A 26,420-nucleotide genomic window follows, 5' to 3' on the forward strand; every position below is an offset into this window, starting at 1 on the left:
GTTGTTTTGTACTTTTATTTGAGGATATCATCATTCCTCATTGGCAAATTCAACAGACACTTTACCGTATACTGCACACAGAATTAATACATATAGAAAGACAAAACGTATGTCGTGGCAGCATTTTGTACGGTGCCACACACAAGATTTTCCGATTAGCAGAGAGGCTGTGTGGTTACGGGAGACTTGTGAGCAGAACGTGCAACTGTTTTCAGTTACTAAGATTGGGACATGCAAATTATTTGTGAGAGTTAATAGGCAGCAGTAGCCAGTTTTGGACAGTATTATCGTCTTGGATTTTCATAAATGCCTACAAACAAGTTGAATTGGTGTCATCACAAAATTAAAAGTAATTAGGAAATCAAACATGCTCAAAGGACAGAAATACATTCCAGAAAATGTGATCCATTAGAGTGATTGTCAGACTTTGTTGACCTAACAGGACTACAATTTATTGCGAAACTGAATCCAATGAAATGTTTTACACGCTGCGCTTCTGAATCTGGGACACTTCATACAAGTATGCAATAAATAATTTGGTCCCCTCAATATAATTGTACCTAGAAGGAAATGGAAAATAAATGCTCAGTTAAAACACATTTTTTAAAATTGTAATAAACCATTAGGATACAAAGATTTTCATGAAAGCAACATACTACACTCAGAAATAAAACTAGGCTCTTAGCTCGAATATGAAGCGCACCCCCTTCCCATTCACATCAGTGTCAAAAATAATTATGAACGTAGTATTTGAAGGATATTTAACACAAACCTGCTTATTTTCTCATTCTGTGAGTGCAGACCATCGTCAAAACCACCAATTGGCAACATGATGATACTTTTTCCAGTCACATCTTGAAAGGTTTTCGCGATAGGAATGGTCCCACCCTCACGGATCAAGTCAGGATCCGTATCGAAAACTGCAAAAAGATCATGTAAAGGATGCTACACGATGTAAAAACAAATAAATTACTCTCTCCACACGTAGAAAAGTTCCAAATCCAGAAAATATTGGTTTCACTGCTTGAACAAATCAAACCTCAATGTTGAACTTTCAGAATCTTTCTGAAGGCCCAAATCTAAAGGCAATCTTAAGGTTTATTAGTCTAAAGGTCTTCTGATTCTAATCATCTCTATTACCCAGCACTTTTGTTGTTCACCAATATAATCTGGTAAGTGATTATGTGAGAGCTCCAGTCACCAGGTCCATTGGAGATGTGTTCTAATTGTTTTCCATCGATCCACACTCAATTGACAGATTTGTCGGTGTCCTTGAAATTTAGGATAGCGAGTATTCATTTAATTTTGTTTTTCCCCAACAAGTGATGTGCTGCATGAGATGACAACATACCATACCTTTCTTGACAGCTGCTTTGCCGGCCTCATAGAGAAGGTCTCGGGTATCAGCTATCCAGGGCTTTGCTCCAATCACCATTGTGACCTTTAGTTTGTTTGGACTCCTCCTTTTGGCAAACATTGAATGCAGGTACTCTGTGACCTTAAGCAATGTATCGATAAGGGAATGAGATGTTACTTGACAAGTGGAATTTATTTAGAATCTAACAAAGAATGCCTACCTGTTTATTGACCATCACAGGATCCATATTAGGAACTTGTCTAATCGAGAATTTAGCAATAACCTTCGCAGGAATGACTGTTTTAGTGCCAGAGTCGGAGAATGCTCCCTCAATGCCATGAATTGAGACAGTAGGATACCGCCATCTATGAGCCAACAAGTCCACCTACAGAAAGCAGAGTCACTATTCTTGGAGGAGTCTTCTTGCTTGATTCAAATAATGTGCCAAAATTGTTCTCATGCGCCACCTTGTTATTGTACATGAGCTGACTAACACCGATTTTGCTCATGTAGTTGTCAAGATCAAACTGGATATCTTGGTACATTTTCCATTCTTCATCAGATAGTGGAGCAACAGCTTCCCTGATCCCAGGAATCAAGATCTTACCACTTGGGCTTATAAGAGTATCTGCAGAGCAGAGGATCTGGATTTAATGGTTATGTCTGTGTAAGCTCTCAGTCGTACAGGAGTGGTCCATCGATGAGAAGGTTTCTTCAGCCGTCATCTGTACAAATTTGAAGGTTTCGGACGTTTCGCCTCCTATCCAGGAGGCTTCGTCAGCGAACTAAAGCCTGACTGGTCGTATCGGCCCCATTTATATATCCCTAATGTCCAGCCATGGCGGCTCCGGACACAGCTATGATAGGTCCCTTTACATTAAAGAGAACCAACTAGCCTTCTTGGATTGTAAAGTAATTATAAAAGAGGACAGAGCGCTAAAAACAGAAGTCTTTAGGAAGGCTACGCACACTGACCAATACTTACTTTTTGACTCTAACCACCCTTTACAACATAAACTAGGAGTTATCAGAACCCTCCAGCATAGGGCTAAACTAATACCAACTAGCATTGAAGGTAGAGAAAAGGAGTCAAAACATATCAGGCGAGCACTCACTAACTGTGGGTACCCTCAGTGGTCATTCAACAAATGTCAGAAAGAAAGAATAGGGAACAAAACCAATAATTCTCAAGATACAAAAAGGAGAGGAGTAGCAGTACCTTACATTGCAGGAGTTTCTGAAAAATTACAAAGAGTCCTTTGGCAACACAAAATTCCTACTGATTTCAAACCGATAAACACGTTAAGACAAAAATTAGTGCATCCAAAAGATAGGCTACCAAATGAAAAACAAAGTAATGTAGTTTATTCCATACATTGTAAGAATGAAAATTGTAAAGAGCCTCAATCGGCAGTACATTTGCACCTAAAAGCTAGCAACCACTCATTTGACGACAATGAGGTTAAAATTTTAGCGAAAGAACATAGATGGTTTGAAAGGGGGGTAAAAGAAGCGATTCTTATGAAACAACAAAATCCTTCATTAAACCGGTCTGGTGGGATGAGGTTCACTTTGGATCGTTCATACAATAGCCTGCTTAGGCAAAACAGGTTAGGTAACATTCGTAATGCTGATGAGGTGATACCGGTGGGAGTGGGGGAAATGGGCCAGTCGTTAGTCAGGAATGTAGGAACAATCAGTGGGGCCACAGGGAGGGGTTCCCCTGCCCCCCCAACCTGAGAGTAGGGACGTATCATAACTGTGTCCGGTGCCGCCATGGCTGGATATTAGGGATATATAAATGGGGCCGATACGACCAGTCAGGCTTTAGTTCGCTGACGAAGCCTCCTGGATAGGAGGCGAAACGTCCGAAACCTTCAAATTTGTACAGATGACGGCTGAAGAAACCTTCTCATCGATTTAATGGTTATGCCTTACACACCACCACCACCACCACATAGTTGCAATTAACACAACACATCCAGTGTTTAACATGTTTCTCATCATTTCGAATTCTCTTATGCTTTCAAGGGTCATGGGTTCTGGAGGTTATCTGGAGGGATTCTGAACTGGTTAGCAGCAAATCGCAGGTAAACAAAACAAATAAGCATCGATGCTCACAGTCACACTGAGAGACAATATATCACAGCAAACCTTTCCCTCCAATGAGAACATACGTAGTTTGGTAGTTGCTTTTCATTTTAAATCTTAGAAATATAGGTGCTGGCTGGGGACCAGTGACATGTTAAATGTCACTGTCATTTACATGTGCTGTGAAGAGATTGAAACTGGAAAATGAATTATGTTGTTCTGTACTTGTGACATGTGAGATTGCAATATCATTTGATTTCTATTTCCAAATACACACTCACCCAGAAGGCCAATGATATCTGTCATGGGTTCTATTACAGTGCCTCCATAAACACCAGAATGCAAGTCCTGCTTTGGGCCTTCAACCTGCATAGGGAAAAAGAGGTAAGAATCAAACCGTTTTTTGTTACTTGGCTCATGATTCTCGGCGCAATCGTACAACCTCGGCGAAGAAATAGCAGTTGCCCCGAGTGCCGTAGGTAAGAGCTGGTTTTCTGCTGAGCCAACCGCAGTCAGAAATGATTATGTAATCTACATCAGAGAAGAACGTGTCTCTGTTGGACTGAATCATTGCATCAAGACCGTTGGAGCCCGTTTCCTCCATGCCCTCAAAGATGAATTTTACATTTACTGGTAATTCCTGGTGTGCAAAGATGAAAGTAAAAATAAAAATTAGACCCGATTCAAGTTTTTAACATTCAATTATGAAAACAGAACGGGCAGATTTGAAAAATGAGCCAGGTCTCAAAGGAGTCCCAGAATAGTCCATAACTTCACCTCTCTACTACCTTTGCTGAACATTCATTTATTTAATTTCCGAAGTTATGAGGCTGTGAGCCCAATCATTAGAGATAAGATGTTTGCACCACTCATTGTAGCAATTTTGTATCCCAAGTTCCCGAGAGACATTTCTTCAGTTTCATTTCATCGGTTTGTACCCGCAATCTTCTTACTTCTATATGAACATGTCTGCCCTTCACCCGAATATCAGTTTGTAGCTCATCTTTGCAGAACTCTGGAAAGTGAAACCGTACCTGTATTTCGACCAACCTCTTCTATGACTCGACCTATTCTACCAACCATTGCTTCTGCGTTTCAACTAGCCTGATAAGATTTATTGACCATTGAAACTGAAACTTGGGTTTAGATTTTTTGGATCTTGGACAAGTTTGGTTTGTGTTGCTTTGTGTAAGCGGGTTCGGTAAATGATACAACTTCTGGATAGAGTTGAGGTTCTTCATTAGGACTGCCGTCTTGGTCGGAGGGAGAAGGCAATTGACATGTATGCCTGTCGCAGGCTCTCCTCTGACTGACTTGCAGCAGCACATGCTCCTTTGGTCTATAGTGAGGCATCACGAGTCGAACAAGCAAATATGATTTGCTCATATCATTACATCTCCCTTTCTTGATTTAATTTTTTACCTTTAACAAACGTAATGAATTTAATGATGGCAACACACACAGTATTTTGTGTGTGCAGTAATTAGCAAATTTAAACTTGAACAAAGTCTTTCCAAAATTTCCAACAATAAATGAAACATTCACAAGAAACAGTCACATCATCTTTTCACCACATGATCACTTAGAAAAACATGTTAAATTGTATCAATCAGTCTCTCATGTGGTTTCACTTTCCTTGAGGATTTTCGGATAGCATGTCCTGGAATTAGATGTGCTACAACAGTGTCTGTTACAGTCTCTATTCGTTGACTTGCTATGGTTGGTTCTTTAAGAAGATCTTGGCGGTTTCTTCTTAAAACAGCACCTCCCTCTGTCTGAACGTTGTATGACCTTGGTTGGACCTGACGGAGAACAGTCCCTTTCTGTTACCATGTGTCTGTTTTGTCTTTGTACCATACTTGGTCACCGGTGTGTAGTTCAGGTAGGTTCTGTGTTCCTCTGTCATGGTAGAACTTCTGTTTTTGTTTCTGTTGCTCTTTGATCTTCCTCACTTTCTCCCCTTCCTTTGCCTGTAGCAGGTTTTCTGGGATGGATAAGTTGGATCTCAGCACGCCTCCCATGAGTAGCTGGGCCGGGGACATACTACACTCGAGCGGCGTTGTGCGATACACCAGTAAGCTCTGGTAGAAATCCGTTCCACTGTCTGTTGCCTTGTACATCAGCCCTTTCACAGTCTTGACAGAACTTTCCACCAAGTCATTGGATTGTGGAAAATGTGCACTTGAGGTAATGTGTTTAAAGTCTCACTCCTTTGCAAATTTTCTGAACTTCTAATTGGCGAATTGTGGACCGTTATCAGAAAACACTTGGTTTGCAATCCCATTTCTAGCAAATATGGCCTTTGTGCATGTTATCACTGCTTCTGCTGTTGTAGCATGCCTTCTGCAAACTTCTGGATACAGGGAGTAGTAGTTTGTGACCAAAAGATAATCTTTACCTTGACAGAAAAACAGGTCAGTACCCACCTTCTGGTATGGCCTTTATGGTGCTTGGTGTGGGTGTCGTGGTTATGCCGGTTGATTTGCTTGATATTTGAGGCAAATTGTACCTCTCGACACTTGATCTGTGATGTCTTGATTCATTAAATACCAGAACATCAGTTGTCGTGCTCCTTTCTTGCACTTTGCAATTCCCAGATGCCCTTCATAAATCATTTGGAGCATTTCATTTCTTAAAATCTTTGGAATGACAATATTACTGCCTTTGTGTATGATGTTGTCCACTGCAGATAACTCCATCCTGTAGTTCCAATATTCTGCTGTGTCTGGTGAACAATTTTGTTTCACTTCAGGCCATCCATTTTTGATGATTTGTTTCAATTGTTTCAGTGTCTCATCTTTATTTGTCTCCATCCGTATAATCTCCATCTTTGCATCTGCAACTGGCAATTCACTTGTGATCATGTGTACGTAAGCTTCGACTTCTTCATCCAGTTTAGCCTTCGAGTGCACTTTCGGGTCAACAGCTCTGGATAGTGTGTCAGCTGTATACATCAGTTTTCCATCAGTTTTCCAAGGGTGTATGAAACCTGATCATCATTCGCTGTGGTCATTTAGTGGCTTTTGAAACAATGCTATTAAGGGCTTGTGATCTGTCTCCACACTGATTTCTTGGCCTGACACCAATTGAAATCTCTCACAGGCATGCTGAGCAGTTCTTTCTCATTCTGTGCATAATGTGTTTCCGGATGCGTCAACGAACGTGATGCATATGCTACGGGTTGCCAGTCCTCATGTTTTTGTAGAAGTACTGCACCGAGCCCACTTTGTGATGCATCCGATTTTATTTTGATTATTATTTTTTTGGATCATAGAATTTCAGTACTGGTTCCTCTGTGAGAAGCTTCCTTAGTTCAGTCAATGCCTTTTCATGCTCATGATTCCATTGCCATTCTATGTTCTTCTCAGTTAGTTGTCTCAGTGGGTCATCTTTTCTGACAGGTTGGGTATGAATTTTCCCATGAATGTGATCATCCCATTAAACCAGGGGTCGGGAACCTATGGCTCGTGAGCCATATATGGCTCTTTTGATGATTGCATATGGCTCGCCGATAAAACTAAATACATATTGTCGTTTTTTTCGCCGTTCATTTCCCGTTGGGGCTGCAGTTGGTGGAAAGCGCAATTTTGATTGGATGACACTGACCTAGAATGGCCGAAAGCGCCATTTTGATTGGATGATAGTGGCCATCATATTGAAACAGGTAAACGCCCCTTTAAATGAGCCCAACTAGTGCACTTCAGCGTGAATGCACCGGAGCATTAGAGGAGAGAAAATGTTCTCATTATAATTTGCAATGAAACAATACCATCGATGGATGAAACAGTCCAATGTCAGTGAAATTTTAACAAGCCCCATGTTAACGTTAGCATCAACATACTTCTGTGAGAAGTAGATTGAAGATAGCATGTGTGGAAGCTTATGAGCCGTGTGCAGGCTAGCTAGCAGTAACTTCGCCTCTGGACCGGCAAATTGAATTTCATTCCGATCGTTTGCCTGGATTTTTACCAATCACGAGGAACGGAAAACCATTCATGTTAACGGTGAGTACTATCACAAAGTTATTTTAAATAATAGATTCTGATATTTTGTTGAAAAGTGGCCGCGCGTGTGTGTGCGTGTGCGGGCGCGAGCGTTTGTATGTGCACCCGCGCGTGCGTGTGGCTCTCACTGAAAAACATTTAGAAATATTTTACTTTTATGGCTCTCTTAGTCAAAAAGGTTCCCGACCCCTGCATTAAACCATTGCAAATCCTTTTTGCATTGTGGCTTTGGCATGTTTTCTATAGCAGACACTTTTCGTGGGTCTGGTCTGATACCTTCACTGTTTATGATATCTCCCACAAATGTCAATTCTGTTGCACCTAGCTGACATTTCTCTTTATTCAGCTTCAGGTTTCCTTTTCGTGTTGCTTCTAGCACAGCTTTCAGTCTTTCGTCATGTTGAACTCTGGTGGCACCCCAAATGATGAGTCATCCATCAAGGTATCAACTCCTTCCAAGTGCTCATATATAATGTTGATTGTTTTGTGATAAACTTCGGGAGCTGAAGCAATGCCAAAAGGTAGTCTTAGGAATCTGTATCTTCCAAACGGGGTGTTAAAAGTACATACTTTGGAACTTGGCTCATCCAGCTTCATTTGCCAAAATCCCGAACAAGCATCCAGCTTGCTGAAATACTTTGCCTTTGAAACTGTGCCATAAAATCTTCACGAGTAGGTAGCTTGAAGTGTTCTCTCTTGATGGCTCTGTTTAGATCTCTTGGATCAAGGCATAGTCGGAGGTTTCCATTCTTTTTGTCTACGACAACAAGGGATCTGACTCAGTCTGTCGGCACATCAATTTTCTTTATTACATGCCTGCTCTCCATGTTGTCCAATTCTGATTTTAGCTGCTTTTGTAGAGCAAATGGGACTTTCCTGCATGGATGTATGACTGGTGGCACACGTTTGTCTACTCTGATAGTGTGTTCTCCTTGTGGGCAGCCTAACCCTTGAAACAAGTCTTTGTACTGCTCAATCTGTTGATCATATACTGTCGCTTCACTAGGTGTAGTCTCTCACATGCCAACAATCCTAGTATAGCCAGCACATCTCTGGGAACTATGATGAAAGATAGCTTATACAATTGGCCTTTAGGTGTCACATTCACAATGCATTTTCCTTTTATTGGTATGACTGCACCTAAAGAGTTTGATGTTTCTCTTTATTTATAAGTAGGTTCGTTGTCAGATCTCCCAGGCAGGTGACATACGGAGCTTGATCGTGGCGTGGAGTCAAGCAAGTCGTGCTGTGAAACTCCGTACGATGCTGAGCAGGTCTCTGCGAGCTGTGTGTCTGTCTGGGTCTGAGTCCGAGATGAGTCTGATTCTCTCTGTCCCGCGACGGCTACTTTTATACCATTTTCAAACATGGGACATGTGTCAGGCTGAGACGCACATCAAGGAGATCAAAGGGCTTGAAAGACATCAAGGACACGGTGCGCACCTGTGACGCCACACACCCGCATGGGCTGTGACTTTCATGTGTGCTCTTTGTATCCTTGGTCTCTGTCTGATCTTCATGAAATCAGTCTCTGAAATGACATTCACATTGGCTCCAGTATCCAATTTGAATTTTAGATGAATGTCCTTCACTTTCAGTGTAATGATCCAATCTTTTTCTGACATCATGTGTTGCTTTGTGTAAGCGGGTTCGCTCAATGATACAACTTCTGAATAGAGTTGAGGTTCTTTATTAGGACTGCTGTCTTGGTCGGAGGGAGAAGGCAATTGACATGTGTTAGAAAAATTTTAGATGCACATCCTTAAACATCCAATGGTACTTATTTTCCATTAATTTGTATTTGTCTAGTTTGGTCTAAGTTGTTACTCTATATATGTGTGTGTAGTTTATCTTGTAACCTTACGTATTTGTAGTGTGAACTGTTACTTAAACATTCTTATTCCAGTCTATCAACTTTCACCCTTCTACCTTGTAGCTGATGGGCCTGTTGGAGGCGATGTCATACTCCCGCCATATATAAGCTGGGTGGGGAGGGCTTCTCTCTTTCTCTCTTGCCCACCTCAACCGACCTCACAATGTCTCTGCTGTCTACAAGATTAAAATAATCTTTTTTGCACAACACCTTGGTTCCTGCTGATTTTACTACCATCTTCTAACACCGTGACGATCCATGACCCAGAGGGAAGGATAATTTTTAACCCATGAACATGTGTGCCTGTCATAGGCTCTCATCTGACTGACTTGCAGCAGCGTGCATATGCTCCTTTGGTCTATAGCCAGGCATCACTAGTCGGACAAGCAAATACCATGTGTTCCTATCATTATACGGTTCACAATAGAAATCCGCGATTATGGTTCTAGTCTTGAACCTGGTTTGGATTGTATCTGGATTGGTAACCTCCACTTCACCATCCCAGCCAATTTGCTATGCAACAAGACACACCATATTCACTTGCCTGCCTGCTCCAACCCATCTGCTTTCCTCAGCGTGTGCCTTGATGCCCTATTACCCGGTTCCACACATAGGTGGTTTCGAGAACGCTGCACCCAACAAACACCTGGGAATACTGTACATCAATTGACAGCCAGATTTGTGCCATCCTCTGAAGTGTTTCTGTCTCTAATTCTCCTGTCACATCCTGATTGACGTCAGGTGCGCGCCCCTCCCTGTTCCTCCGGCGCACACACCTGATTTCCATTCACTAATGTGACTTCTGACTATAAAAGTCACCTGGTTACTCTCCGTATTCGCTGGTATATTTCCCAGTTGTGATTTATCGGCTCCACCATATGCCAGGTTGGTCTTGCTCATTAATTGCTGCCCCGTTTTGTCCTGTTATTTTCTTTTCCCCCCTGCGTGTCTCAGTAAAGCCTTTTTGAACCCATTACTGTTTCCATCGTGTATTTTGGATCAGCTCCCTTTTGTCTGACGAGGTGCGGACGTGACAGAATACACCGGCCACTATGGATCCCGCCGATGGAGACAAGTTCATGTCTGTCTTAGCTCATGAGGCAGAGCGTTCGAGGCAGCTGGCACAAGCTATCGCGGAGATCCACGGTACGATGTCCTTGCTGGATCAACGCTTGAAAGGGGTTGAGACACGCCTCACGACTTTGACGGCCCGCCCTTCCCCTGTGTAAGCAGTTGCGAGCTTCCCTTACCGCTCCTTTCACGTTACAGAGGCGAACCCGGGCGCTGCGCTCAATTCCTGATGCAGTGCTCGTTGGTGTTCGAGCAACAACCCTCCGCATACGCCATCAACGAGGCCAGGTTGCGTTCGTCACCAGCCTACTCACTGACCAGGCGGCCTCCTGGGTGTTGGCGGTCCGGGAGTCCCAACCCGAACTCTGCGCTTCGTACCTGGACTTCGTGGCCGAGTTGCGCCAGGTGTTCCACCACCCGGTATCAGAGTGAGAAGCAAAGGGACTACTTCTGGACTGCTAACAAGGAACTCGTTCTGCCGCCAAATACTCCATCGCCTTCCGCATCCTGGCCGCCCGGAGCGGCGACAACGATTGGGCACTGAGTGGAGTATTTTGCCGCGGACTCAGCGCCGCACTCAAGGACGAGTTGGCAACCCGCGACGCTGGCACAACTCTCAGCGAGCAGATCAATGTCATCATGTGCCTGGACAATCGTCTCACTCAGGGAGAGGAAGCGGGAGCAAGACGGCCAGGGGGACAGACGAACCCGGGATCCGGCTGCGGATGTCGTTGCCTGGCATCAGCGAGCAGGCTCGGCGTCAGGAGGGGAGCTACGAGCCGATGCAGGTGGGGAGTGGGAGCGAGCCCGCCAACTCCGGAGGACGTCGTACTCAAGGGCCCCGCCAAAGACCCTCGGCGTCTGTAAGCCCCCTTCTCAACGGCGGCCGCGGTCCTCGTTGGACTCGTCGAGGAAGGCACCCGTTACGCGGCTGTAGTTGGACGGCGATTTGATTGGTCCGTCCAGTTCCCTTGCGATACGGGCGTTAGTGGACTCGGGGGGTGACGGGTGCTTTATCGAGCCCCAACTGGCGTCTTTGTTGGGCTGCGGCATTGACAAGCTAACGATACCCAAGGAGATTCTTGACTTGGATGGCAGTTTATTAACCAGGGTTACCCGAGTTACCGCTCCGCTTAAACTCTGGCTGTCGGGCAACCACGTCGAGCATCGTCGTTTCCTTCTCATGCCCTCCCACGCCGCACCACTCGTTCATGAGCTACCCTGGCACAGCACCCATGACCCTTCCATCTCTTAGGAGGGTCCCACCATACAAGGCTGGAGTCCCCGCTGTTAGGCGCACTGTCTTCGATCGGCCACAGCAGGATGCAACCTCTCTCGCGGCGGCCCGCCCGAGGAGATTTGTCTCGAGGGCGTGCCACGATGTTACCACGACCTGAGGGAGGCGTTCAGTAAAGACCGCGCGCAATCCGACCGTGTGACTTCGCCAACGACCTACAGCGCAGGGCTCCACTACCGGACTCTCGACTATATCGCATCTTTCACCCAGAACAAGAGGCACATACATTGACACCTCCCTCGCTGAGGGTTTTATCCGACCCTCGTGTTCTCCACCCGGCGCTGGGTTGTTTTTCATCGAAAAGAAGGACAAGACCCTGCGCCCGTGTGTCGATTACCGGGGTCTGAATGACATCACCATCCGTAACAAGTGCCCGCTCCCCCTCATGGATTCGGCCTTCGCACCCCTCCAATCTGCCACTATGTTCACTAAGCTGGAGTTAAGTAGCGCGTACCATATAGTTCGCATCAGAGAGGGGGACGAATGGAAAATTGCATTCAAAACTCCCTTGGGGCATTTTGAATCCATGGTGATGCCGTTCGGACTTACCAATACCGCGCCATATTCCAAAGTCTTATTAATGATGCGCTCAGGGACTTCCTCAATGTTTTTGTCTTCAGTTATTTGGACGACATTTAGATTTTTTCCAAATCTGCAGAACATCGGCAGCGGGTCCGGCGGGTCCTGGCGCGGCTCCTGCAAAACCGTCTTTAAGTTAAGACAGAGAAGTGCGAGTTCCACGTCCGTTCTCTGTCTTTCCTAGGTTTCATTGTGGAGCAGGGGCGACTTCGGGCCGATCCCGCCAAGACCAAAGCGGTGGTAGATTGGCCAGCCCCCAAGACGCCTAAGCAACTTCAGCGATATTTTGGGGGTTTGCCAACTTCTACCGCTGCTTTATACGCGATTATAGTCAGAAGGCACTTCCATTAACCCGTCTCACTTCCACAAAAGCTCCGTTTAGGTGTACACCCGAGGCAGAGGGTGCATTCAACCGCCTCTGTCGTGCCTTCACCAACCTGCCAGTATTGCACCATCCTGACTCGGACCACACGTTCTCTGTCAAGGTTGACGCCTCGGAGTCTGGGGCGGAGGTGGTATTATCACAGCACTCCCCAGGTGACCATAAGCTCCACCTGTGCGCCTTCTTCTTCCGTCGTCTCAGCCGCGCGTAGGCCAATTATGACGTGGGAAACCGGGAACTGCTAGCAGTCATCCTGGCCCTGCAGGAGAGGAGACACTGGCTCGAGGGGGCGAAACATCCCTTCACGGTGTTCACCGACCACAGGAACCTGGCAGCCATCCGGTCCGCCAAGAGACTGAATTCGCGCCAGGCTCGGTGGGCACTGTTCCTGACCCACTCCAACTTCACCATCACCTACTGCCCCGGTTCACAAAACACCAAACCGGATGCCCTGTCACACATCCATGAGCCGGCGGAGAGGGAGGAGGTCGCTACCAGCATCCTGCCGGCGCAACATATCCTGGGCGCTCTGAGGTGGGAGGTGGAGAAGGTTCAGGAGGCGCAAGGTGGTAATCAAGCTCCGAAGGGGTGTCCAGTGGGTCGACTATTTGTCCCCCCCGCACTGCGCGCTGAGGTGGGAGGTGGAGAAGAAGGTTCAGGAGGCGCAAGGTGGTAACTAGGCTCCGAAGGGGTGTCCAGTGGGTCGACTATTCGTCCCCCCCGCACTGCGCGCGGAGGTGCTGCACTGGGGACTCGCCTCCAGGGCCGCCTGTCACCTTGGAGTCAAGAGGACGATGCACCACGGGATTCCGGTGAACATCGTGTCAGACCGGGGACCACAGTTCGTGTCCAAGGTGTGGAAACGTTTCTGCAGGTCCATTGGGGCGTCGGCGAGCTTGTCGTCTGGTTACCACCCTGAGGCCAGACGGAGTGCAAGAGCTAGGATCTGGAAGCGGCTCTACGTTGCATGTGTGTCTCCACCGTCCAGCGTCGTGGGCCCTCCACTTGCCGTGGGTGGACTAAGCACATAACAGCCTGGTCTCTTCAGCGACAGGTCGGTCTCCTTTCATGTCTGCCTGTGGTTATCAGCCCCCGCTATTACCCACCCAGGAGGGCCAGGTGGGGGTCCAATCCATTCAACATCACCTCAGACGGGCCCATGGGGGGTGGAAGGAGACCAGAGCCGCCCTGTCGCGCACAGCGTCCCGGAACCAGCGCATAATGTGCAGCGTGTTCTACCGGAAACTTTTCCTTGTGTGTCCTACATACTTGGCAATAAAGATGATTCTGATTCTGATAATGGATCGGCGTCGCCGCCAGGCACCGGGCTACCAGGTCGGGCAGGAGGTGTGGCTGTCCACGAGGGATCTCCGGCTGGCCGGAACGTCGGCCAAATTGGGCTCGCGGTTCGCGGGTCCCTTTCCCATCGAGGCCATCCTCAGCCCGGTCTCGGTCAGGCTCCGGCTGCCACCCACGATGAAAGTCCACCCGGTATTCCACGTTTCCCTCCTCAAGCCTGTGGCAACCAGCCCCCTAGCCCCGACACCCGTTCCCCCCCCCTCCGCGGATGGTGGACGGTGACCCTGTATACACCGTGCGGGAGATATTGGACTCGCGGCGCATGGGCAGGGGCTTGCAGTATCTGGTCAACTGGGAGGGCTACGGGCCGGAAGAACGTCAGTGGGCTCCCCGCTCCTGGATCCTGGACCCATCACTTACCCAAGCGTTCCACTCGGCCGGGTGGGCCGCCAGGGGGCGTCCGTTGGGAGGGGGCACTGTCACATCCTGATTGGCGTTAGGTGCGCGCCCCTACCCTCCCTGTTCCTCCGGCTCACACACCTGATTTCCATTCACTAATGTGCCTTCTGACTATAAAAGTCACCCAGTTACTTTCGGTATTCACCAGTGTATTTCTCCGTTGTGACTTATCGCCAGGTTGGTCTCGCTCGGTAATTGCTGCCCCATTTTGTCTTGTTCTTTTCTTTTCCCCCCTGCATGTCTCAGTAAAGCCTTTTTGAACCCATTACTGTCTCCATCGTGTATTTTGGATCCAGCTCCCTTTTGGACGTGACATCCTCTTAATACCTTCTCTCAAATACAAGTTTTAGAATGGCCCTCATTTTGCTCTGTCAAATTCATAAAAGCTAAAATCATAACGACACTTATGCCAAATGTTTACCCACACTTGAAAATGCACCTCGAGGTTGACTGTACAGCATATTCTACAAACTCCGATATTGCATGATACATGTACTAAAGTTTGGCCGAGTCATCCTAAAGTTTGGCAGAGGACAAACAAGAGTGCTATTAAAAATTTAATTAAAAAAGAAAACTGGCCCAGCACAAGACACATCTTTGAAACAAAAGCTCAACCAAATTTGCTATTGGTAGTATGGACACGTTATCACCATTTTTTTAATATACACTGTCTGGAAGAAAAGAATCTGTTTTAAATTAGATATCAAGTAGACAGGATGAACTTAACAACTACTATCTCACCATATTAAGTGACTTGTAAGCCTCCACCGCATGAATCCACGCTAAAACTGGAGCTTTGTTGTCTGATGCTCCTCTTCCATACAGGTTACCTATAAATATAAAAGACACAAATACAGTGAGACCTCAACTTACAAACACCTCAACTTACAAACTTTTTGTCTTACAAACGTCAAATTTATGAAAATTAAATCTTATAATAAGCACTATTTTCATAATACACACCCACCACGGCTGGCGGAGTGATCTTCGGCGGAAGCACACGACCGAACAGCACCAGAGGTTAAGTTACCAACAGTCCATATGGAAGGTGACTCTCCTTCCATAAGCCATCAACAACCATCAAAAAGGTAAATACAACTTCATTTTACAGCACAATTTATTTCTTTAATTACAGTCGTCATGTAATGCGCCTCTCTTTCCAAACAGCAATTCCCTTTGACCTTCGACCTCCAACGCCATTCCATCAAGCCATAAATGACCATCACAAATGTAACTAAAGTGACTTTCTGATACAATGCAGTGTATTTCTTTCATTACAATACAATTGCACATTTATTATACATAGAATAAGGTATGTTGTGTGTAGTTTTAAGGCTTATTTAGTTGAAAAGTATATTTTATGGAAAGCCGGGAACGGATTATTCCCATTTTAATGGTTTCCTATGGGAATTTTTTTTCGAGATACACACTTTTCGCCTTACACACTCTGTCTGGGAACCAATTAAATTCGTAAGTTGAGGTCTCACTGTAGATTAATTTAATTTCATAGTGTTTGTAAAATGTGTATCCGCTACAACAGTCCTGCGGGACATGACAATCTTGAATTGTTCTGAGACCACATACAGTATCTCTATTCATTTTTTTGAAATGATTAAAAATTGCATTAATCAATTATGCTTCCCCCCGAAAAAACACAACCATGTTTTGTAAAAAAAATAGAAGAATCTTCTTTTCCTTTCGTCTTTTCCCCTTGACACTGATTTGCAAATCAGTGTCCTCCACCTCCAGAGGTTTGATTCGCATGTTTGTTTTGGCCAAGCTTTTACGTCGGATGCCCTTCCCGACACAACCCTCTGTATTTATCCGGGCTTGGGACCGGCACAATAAGACACTGGCTTGTGTCCCCTTGTGGCTACAGAACAAGCAACTATTAACTTAATAAAGATAAAAATGCTCAATAAAAGGCTCCCAAACACAACATGGTCATCTGCAAAGCAAAATTCAAATAAAGTAAAACTACTCACCATTTGAGGAATAAAGACAAATATAAACACAATGAAAGCGAACATGAAAAAATGAAAATGTGTTCATGAAAGGGAAATCAAGATGAAATATGTTGTGCCTTTAAATTTCTAAAGTAAAGATGTCGATCGTCAGTGTACTCATCATTAAAGTATTGATGCCAAAATGTTTCAATTTCAATGTGTTTTATGTATGACATTCTACACACCCCAAAAAATGTTGAAAGGCATTACCATTGATTTCGGTTAGGTTGAATGGATCAGTGGCCCAGCCATCCTCGGGCTTTGCTGGTTGGACATCTGTGTGGCCATAGATACACACCGTGTGTTTGTGTGAGTCATTCCCAAACTGAGCAGTCACAACTTTTGGCAACAGTATGAACTGTCCATTGGGTAGCTGCAGATACAAACAGACACGCCATTTCAATTTACTACATTTTAGAGCAAGGCTGTGGGTTAGTGGTTTCAGTTGCAGGTCCTGTTTTCCAGGCTTTGCATCCCTTTCAAGAGTTTGTATGTTTCTCACCATGTCCAATTGGTTTTCTCCCAGTGATAGTTTAATTAAAGACTAAAGTGTCAACACATGTGAGTGTGAATGGTTATTTATCTGCACATGGTCGGAGATTTGTGATGAGTCCTGGCTATGTCCTGCCTCGTTCACAAAGTCCTCTCACAAAAAAAATACTCTCAATGGAAAAAAAAGAAAGAACATATTTTGAAAAATTAACTGATGAAAATTAGACACAATTTTTTTGTTTCCTAACTGACATCAGAAAAATGTTTTATAGATTCTAAAATACCCATCTAAAATACTGATATTTTAGTCAAATGCAAAACACCAATAAAAATGACTTCAAGTGTCCCAAAACTGCCACAAAATGAGCTTGGAACTAGGCAGATTCAAAAAGTCCCGCCTCCTTGCCCATGATGTCACTATTCGTCACACATTGCCTTGCTCCAGAATGAAAACAATGGCTTCATTCATTATTCTTTTAATACTATGAGCTTAACAGCCTGGTAAATCAAAAATTATTTACAGGTATTGGAGGATACTTAGAGGTTAAGTCAGTCAGAACCTCCTAAATATCAGGGAGGGAAGATCTCAACCCCATCCACAAAGGCACGGCCTCCCACAAAATGGGCCTGCTTATGTTCCTTTCTGGCCTTGTCCACGTGGGGCCACAACAGACGCCTCCTCTCACGTACCTCTGGTGGGAAGTCAAGGGACAGCCGAAGACCTTTAGCCTGGAGGAAGGAGTTACCTGCTTTCGCTGCTGCCCAGATGGCTTCATTGTGGATCCTGAAGGCAAACTGGATCATTATAGGGCGACTCCTGGAGCTGTCTGGGCATCTCGGGCCGAGGCGATGGATGGTGTCCACCACACCAGGGATCTTGTCCTTGGCCTCAGGCAGCACACCCTGAAGTACTTGTATGGTCTCCTGACGCATATTCTGCTGGTTGTTTTCTTCCAATCCATGGAGGATAAGATTCCAACGTCGATGATAGGTCTCCCACTTGGAAATGCGGTTTATCATGTCTTTGTTTAAACTGTGTGGGTGAGACTCCAGTTTTCCCAATCTATCCTTTATTGCAAACGTTTCTGCGTGCATCTGGTCCAGAGAAACTTTCAAGTCATTTATTTGTTTTGTATTTTCTTTACTCTCTGCTTGTACTTTTGCAATAGTCACTGAGTTCATCTTAATCATAGCCTCTAGGGCATCAGCTCTTGTGTTCATTAGTTGCCGCAGAGACTCGAATTCAGCGAGCAGAATTGCCATGAGGTCTTGGGGAACTGGACCTCGGATATTGCGAGCTATTTTGGGTGCTGGTGAAGTAGGGGAGGAAACTGTGGTAGAGGTAGCCGCAGGAGAGAGTGGAAGCGGAGGGAACGAATCTCCCACCACATTCTCATTGGAAGCCACAGTAGGTTCACCCCCCAGGTAATCGTGCATATTAGCAACAATCATGGCGTGACTTTCTTTTGGACGACATACAGAAGGCAAAGAAACAGTATTTTCACTTTCACATCCTGTAGTAGCAGCATTAACGGGTACAGGGCTGACGTTAGCTTAGGTGTTAGCATCTGTAGCCCTGCCTTTTCTCTTAGTCATTGTAGATCTTATCTGGTCTCAGATCAAGCAGAGACGATTAAACGTTATCTTGCGGTTGCTCACATGTATTCAGGGCTCATTTGGTGTTCAGCAGTCCTAATGAAAGGAAGCACTCAGGAGTGCATGTCCTCCTTCGTCGCACGTGTGCCGCTGAACTATCGGAATACTCGTTCCAGAGAACGAAATAGAAATTTAATATTCTACACGTTATGATACGCATCATACATTATGTGCTTATTATGTTTAAATGTACTACTTTTGGTTATTCAGCAGTCCTTAGTCTCTATTTCTTTTTCAATAGAGACTGTGCTTCACCAAACCTTTGGTGTGGTCTCTTTGTTTTTGAAGTGATCCCGTGGATTGCTGTTTGAGTTTTCTATATTTAGTTTTTGTTAAAAAAAAATTGTAATTTCTTTTATATTTTACTTTTCCTAGCTTAATTTTTCACTTCTTCTATTTTCCTTGTCTATTTCTTACTGTTCTCATCCCTATGTCCCTTTCCCTTCTCTCCCTAAATGCCAGGGGTTTAAGTAACTCCTTGAAACGCAAAGCTGTATTTTTGTTTCTCAGAAAATGTAAGTGTGATTTCTTGTTTTTACAAGAAACTCATAGTACAACAAATGACGTCAGTCTCTGGAAAAGTCAATGGGGAAGAGACTTATGGGGAGCACACAGGTCGGAAAAAGCAGCCGGTGTCACAGTTCTAAAAGAAAATTTCTCTTGGGAAATTATTGGTCATGACAGTGACCCGGCTGGTCACTATATCATACTTATGTTGGCAATCTCTGATAAAAATGTTATCATGATTAATATATATGGGTACAATTCACGTCCTAAAAATATATTATTGTTAGAAGAAATTGATAAAAAAGTTGAGTACTGGTTAAACAAATATCCAACTGCCTATTTAATTCTGGGTGGTGATTTTAATGTAGTTATGAATAACAAACTAGATCGACTTCCACCACCAAGTCAAGCAGTCTCTAATCTATACCTCATCACCTTCATGGAGAAATACAACCTATATGATGGGATATATATGGATATATTAGGGATATATAAATGGGGCCGATACGACCAGTCAGACTTTAGTTCGCTGACGAAGCCTCTTGGATAGGAGGCGAAACGTCCGAAACCTTCACTTTTGTACAGATGACTGCTGAAGAAACCTTCTCATCGATGGACCACTCCTGTACGACTGAGAGCTTACACAGACGAACCTATATGATGTTTTCAGAGAAAAGTTTCCCTCTCTAAAAACATATACTTGGCACTCTAAGGACCTTTCAAAACAATCTAGACTGGATGACTGGTTGATATCTAAAACAATCTCTGCGGACCTCGTTGAAGTAGACTACCACCCAGCACCACTGTCCTATCATAAAATAATCACACTTAAGGTAACCTTGACACCAGTTATGAATATTCCAAAGGCTTTATGTTGGAAGCTGAACAATAGTTTGTTAGCCCATGATGAGGTAAAGGAAAATATAAACAGGTTAATAAAGTCTCATTGGGACACAGCCCTTCTTCAAAACTCTTTCAGCCTCCAATGGGAACTTCTAAAATACGAAATCGGTAAATATATGAGGAAATATAGCAGCAATTTAGCGAAACACAGAGGAGTGGAAGAGGACAATTTATGTGCTCAAATAATGTCTCTTTCCAGTCAATCAGCAACCCTATCTGAGGATGATCACGCCAAGTTAGCAGACTACCAAGATAAACTTGATGGTATATATAGACGAAAAGCAGAGGGCGCATTTATCAGATCCAGGAGGTGTTGGCTGGAAGAAGGGGAAAAATGCTCATCGTACTTCTTTAACTTGGAAAAATCTAAATCTAAAAAACAAACCATTGACACATTAAAAATTGATAACAAAATTGTTTCAGACTACCACAAAATCTCCTCTTTCTGCTCAGAATTCTATGGTAACCTATATACTTCCAACCATATGCAAGCAGAGCCAGTGTCAATTTTAGAGTCCATTACGTCCAATAAAACTATTAGTATTAATGAGAAAAAACGATGTGATCAACCAATCAATCTAATTGAAGTGCAGGATGCAATTAAGCAGCTCAAGATGAATAAATCTCCTGGAAACGATGGGCTTACGTCAGAATTGTATAAAACATTTTCTGACCCTTTGGCTCCTTTCCTGCTCAATGTTTTTTCTGAAAGCATCTCAAAAGGCTCCCTCCCCTGTTCACTCTCTCAAGGTCTTATATCTCTCATTCCAAAACCAAAAAAAAGACACACCATCTCTTGAAAACTGGCGCCCTATCTGCCTATTAAATACAGACTATAAAATTTTGGCCTCCATCCTTGCAAACCGAATTAGAAAATCCTTACCGCATATAATTAGCGAAACACAGTCAGGCTTCTTGAGTAAAAGACACATTGCCAATAATGTTCGTCTTGTATTGGATATTCTTGATTATCAGGAACTTATTAACCACAATAGTTTTATTTATTTCTCGATTTTTACAAAGCTTTTGACAATTTGGAACACCGTTTTATTTTTCAATCACTTAATAAGTTTGGTTTTGGAAACTACTTTACTCAGGCTGTTAAGACACTGTACACCAACTGCAACTCCTCAATACTGCTTAAATATGGTACGTCCCCTCGCTTCAACGTCTCCCGTGGCATCCGTCAAGGTTGTCCCATTTCTCCCTATTAATTCTTACTTTCAGCACAAATCTTATCACTGTTGGTCACTGAAAGCGAAGTCCAAGGGATTGAAGTAGCGGGCAGGCAGGTTGTGATTAGCCAGGTGGCAGATGACACCACACTCTTCCTGAAAAATCCTGAGCAAATTCCAAAGGCCATAGCTCTGGTTAAAGAGTTTTCCAAAGCGTCAGGTCTTTCGCTTAATATAAATAAATGTGAGTTGTTAGCTGTGAAATCATGTAATGAGTCTATGCTATACAACATACCTGTTAAAAATCAAGTGACGTACCTAGGTGTTGTCATAGCCAAAGAAGACGAAGAGCGTTGTCATCTGACCCTCGATCCAATAATTGATAAAACCAAGAAGCGCTTTAATCACTGGTTACAAAGGGATCTATCACTAAACGGAAGAATACTGCTAGCAAAAAGTGAGGGAATCTCTCGGTTTGTATATCGTACAATGGCTTTAAATGTGGATTCAAGCACATGTAAGACAATGGACAAAATAATGTATAACTTTGTATGGAAAAATAAAACTCATTATATAAGAAACTCAGTCATATCCAGGATGTTAAAGGAGGGAGGCCTAAATTTTTTGGACTTTACTTCTCTAAACTATACGTTTAAGATTAACTGGCTGCGTAATTATCTGTGTAGCCCTGATGCAATCTGGAATTTCATTTCAAAATCCATGTTTTCCCGACTTGGTGGTCTGTCTTTCTTGCTGAAATGTAATTATAAGGTTGAAAAATTGCCTGTTAACCTATCACAATTCAATAAACAAGTTTTATTAGCCTGGTGCCTAATGTATAACCATTCTTTCTCTCCGCATTCATGTATGATCTGGAATAACTGTCATATTTTGTACAAAAACAAATCACTGTTTTTGTCGAGATGGATTGACTGGGGTATCATTTATGTAAAGCAACTTTTTAACACAAACAATGTTTTAATGAACTATGCTGAGTTTCTCAATACGCATCAAATCCCTGTGACCCCTCAGGACTTTGCCATCGTTATGGATGCCATCCCAAATGGTATCATAAGCCTGTTCAAGGGTCACTCCGCTACTCCCGACAGACCACCGCCAATTCCAGTGACAGAAACTGCCCTGGGGAAACTCTGTTTCTCATCAATTGCTCGAAATCGGATCCGTGCAATTCGACATTTGTTTCAAAAATCTTTTGTGACGGTTCCCTACGTTGTTCATCCCTGGAGAACGTATGTCCCAAATATCCCATGGGAAAAGGTTTGGACCCTTCCATATAAATTTTTCATCTCAAACAAACAAAGAGAAATGACCTACAAACTTTTGCACCGTTGCTATCCTGTTAAACATAAGATCCGGTCCTTACAGGATATATCTTGTACATTTTGTGAAGCTGAGCCTGAAACTGCAACTCACCTCTTCTGGGCTTGTCCCGAAACTACTCGCTTCTGGAAACACTTTGTCAAATACGTTCAATGTAAAATCACTTCTCCGTTCATATTTCATTACAAAGACATGCTTTTTGGATATTACAACAAGACCAACGATAAATATTTTATTATTAATTTATTAGTTTTTCTTGCCAAACATCATATTCATAAATCTAAATTTTGTGGGAGGAAACCCCTATTTGTAATATTTCAAAATGAAATGAAACTATATCAGAAAATAATTCAACCATCTGCCGACCCAAACGCTATCAAAACACATGATTTGTTGATGAAATATGGCATAATTCATCTGGTGTCCCCCCCCCCCTCTCTTTTTTGTCAATTTCACTATGTTGTGCAGACTCGATGAAATGTTAAAACCCCTGGCACCCCCCCTCCCCCCGCTCTCTCTCTCTTCTATTTTTTTCTTCTCTCCTCTTTTTTCTTCTTGTATAATGATTATCTCCTCAGGAACTTCTATTTCCTGTGTGATCAGGTACTGTCTCATACGCAATTATGTCACCTAATGTATGTTGCCAACTATTTGGAAAATATCAAGTATGCAGAAAGATTTGCTGAGACACACCTCAGATTTACTTTTAGAAGCTCCACGAGCTATTCAAAACCAATGGTTTTGTTTACTTTTGTTGTGTTTTGTTTGCAGTGTTCTTTGTTTGTTTCTGTTGCTTTGTATGTTTGCATGCCATTTGAATAAAACACAAAAAAACAAAAAAACAATGGCTTCAGAGAGTTCAGATTCAGAGAAGATGCTTTCGTGTTACACATCCAGTTCTGAATACTGTGAGTCCACTGTGAGACTAATAAAGGCAAATCCAATTCAATTCCAATTCCAATTCAATTCAATATGATTCAAATAGTTCTGAAGAGGAAAGCATAAATGTTTGCAATCAATTAAAGAAGTCCTTCCGTATCAATTCGAGCCGTCTGGACTCCAATGTAGCGGCCAAAAAATGCACAAGGTGCTGCACAAGCTCCGTTGGAAATGGGCTGATTTGTCCGCTGGGAATTTCTGTAAACTTACACCTTCTGTGTGCGTGTTACCGTAATTGGCTGCGACACACAACGATTCACCATCGTGTTATTTATGTAGTTTTCCTTCTCATTTCGCAATCCACATGGTGTTTTCAGACGGAAAAAGTACCCAAAATGCATTGTGTGTCGCTTTCGCGGTCACGGGCGTTCCCTCGTGACGTCACTTAGGGGATCGTCATCAACTCGAAAACAAGACTTCCTGAATATTCAGCGCGAGTCTTAAAACGTAAAATATAGTTAGATGCGGTGGAATATTTGTAAAATGCGCTCAGTAGAAGTCATTTTAAGTGATTTTACAAATTATGGACAAAACTTGTCCGAAAGTGTTGGTTGTCCTTTAACTTTTAAATTGTGGTTTGATTTAATATAAAAATAAATGGGGTTCTTATAGTTGTTATAGTTAAGGGACTGGGTCCCAATAGGGCTTCATGCCTCACAATGTCTTTGGAACTGGTAGATTTTGAATGAAGTTTTAAGATTCTCACATTCTCGAGTGTGTTAAGGTACTGGCAGTCTGTTTTTAAACGTCAACTAACCTCTTGATTCCCGATGTCGATTAAGTTGACAGTTCCTCCCATTTGCTGGAGCTTCTTTGCTGTCAATTCCATCATGCGGTGTAACTCTGATCTCTTGAGGATGTTGCTGGAGTCACTTTCAACACCTACCCATTCCCGTAGAGCCTACATATACATAAGGTAGACAGCTGCACTATTTGCGGGTACAATGCTCAAATATTATTAAATTTAATTTGAATTTATTAAATTTGTGCAGAAAGTCATGTACTCCTCATGGGAAAGGGAATTATTCTTTCTAAAATCTGTAATACTATGGTTTCAGTTTGCTGTATTGCACCATTGAATTAAATCATATGGTTGTTAAAAAAAAAAAAAAAAAAAAAAAAAAAAACAATATATATACATTTCTATTAAAACTAGCTCTCTCTCTCTCATACATCTCTCTCTCTCATCTCATATATATATATATATATATATATATATATATATATATATATATATATAGTCTGTATCCTCGAGTTACTCAAACATTAAATTATTATTGCTTTATGCATAATAACATTTATAGTTACGACTACTACAACATAGTTTACTATATATATATATATATATATATATATATATATATATATAGTAAACATATAGTAAATATATATATATAGTAAGCTATGTAGTAAATATATATATATGTAGTAGTAGTAACTATAATAGTAGTATAAACTATGCTGTCTACTATATATATATCCAGTAAAGTCTCGTTATATCGATATTCTCGGGAGTCCGAAAAAATATCGATATAACCGGGACTATCGATATATCCGACCCTGCGCGCATGTAATTTTCTCCTTGCGTTCATAGAAATAGTATCGTAATAAGCGGTACTATCGATATAACTGATATCGATATAACGAGACTTTACTGGATATATATATATATAGTACTGTATATATATATATATATATATATATATATATATATATATATATTGTGATGTCACGAGAGGCTGTGTCCTGGAGGGGAAATACATCCCCCTAAGATGGCTCCACCCAGAGAGAGTCTTGGCCCCAGCTGGTGGAAGACAGCAATTCAAACCACACACCTGAAGAACCCCATCTTCAGTTTTTACCTCAGAAGAGACTTTTATTTGGATTTAAGGAGCAGAAGAGACTTTAGTTGGATTGAAGTATCAGAAGAGACTTTATTTTGATAAGTATTGGAAGAGACACTATTCAAACCTTTGTTGCTTGTGAATTCCCCCTGGAACCCTTGATTAAAACCTTTTGTTTGTATCCAAACCTGTCGTCCATTGCACTTCTTGTCCCGTCCCGCTGAGAGCTAGCCTCTCATGATATCACTATATATATATATATATATATATATATATATATATATATATATATATATATATATATATATATATATAGTAGACAGCATAGTATACATTAAAAAAATGCATAAAGCAATAATAATTTAATGTTTGAGTAACTCGAGGATACAGACAATTTAAAAGGCACTGTACCTCTACATATTCTTCTTGATGGTTGTCCACATAATTTGCCAGGTTGGTGTACTGGAAACCATGAACACTGGAGAAAAGCAGCAAGATCAAGGGTATCCTCGGACAATTCATCTGTTGTTGAGAAAGTTGGAATTGCACAGAAAAAAATATATACTGAATTAACTCATGTATATTCAGTGTTGTTTTGGTGTCTTCTACATATTAAAAAATTAGTTGATTTGAGAAACAGATGCAAGTACATTATGCAATAGAGGGTACTCACTTTTGGATATTCTGAATGCCAAAGTAAAATCCAGGACCCTTCTTTGCTTCTGTTTGGACCGCTCCGCTTTTTGGAAGAAATTTATATAGCTTCTTCCCCCACCCCACACACACCTCATATAAAACTCAAGTCCGAAATTTCCCTGACAGTGCCAAGAGAGCTGACTAATTATTCTTTTGGCTAATATGTACAAGAGCGCAGGTTTACTTTATTGATCCTGCGACAGGAATTCACATCAGGGTTCAGCCGGAACAAAAGCAACGTGATGGATTAGCACATTCCTGTTGTCCCATTTCCTAGCAGCTCACAGCGGTCTATCTATATTTGTTTGAAGGTAGAAGTGTTCAAAGCCAATTACTTCTCATTCCCTGTTGCTTGAGAGACTTAAAGTTCACGTGGTGTATCCGGGAACCCATACCGCAACCAATTTTTGTGTGGAAAAATACATTGAAAAGATGTGACATTAAATCCC

The 26,420-nt window shown here is 42.8% G+C and overlaps 1 protein-coding gene across 2 annotated transcripts; it reads right to left on the reverse strand.

The window, feature by feature from the left end:
- Positions 1 to 26,221, reverse strand: cndp1 (carnosine dipeptidase 1). 2 transcript variants are annotated; one of them, XM_088998811.1, is made up of 12 exons: positions 25,949 to 26,216; positions 25,687 to 25,797; positions 24,189 to 24,332; positions 16,629 to 16,791; positions 15,154 to 15,242; positions 3,891 to 4,088; positions 3,730 to 3,814; positions 1,825 to 1,985; positions 1,578 to 1,742; positions 1,357 to 1,498; positions 773 to 920; positions 1 to 560 (listed from the first exon to the last, which is right to left on the reverse strand). In XM_088998811.1, the coding sequence occupies exons 2-12, from the start codon at positions 25,795 to 25,797 to the stop codon at positions 482 to 484; spliced, it is 1,485 nt and encodes a 494-aa protein (XP_088854937.1). In that variant the 5' UTR covers positions 25,949 to 26,216; the 3' UTR covers positions 1 to 481. The 2 variants fall into 2 exon arrangements, with proteins under 2 accessions (XP_088854937.1, XP_088854938.1); XM_088998812.1 differs by lacking the exon at positions 3,891 to 4,088 and having other exon boundaries at positions 25,949 to 26,221.
- Positions 26,222 to 26,420: the final 199 nt, after the last annotated feature.

The sequence above is a fragment of the Hippocampus bargibanti genome, linkage group LG06 (assembly GCF_051943395.1).
Source record: "Hippocampus bargibanti isolate YZ-2025 linkage group LG06, ASM5194339v1, whole genome shotgun sequence".
NCBI classification, from domain to species: Eukaryota; Metazoa; Chordata; class Actinopteri; order Syngnathiformes; family Syngnathidae; genus Hippocampus; species Hippocampus bargibanti.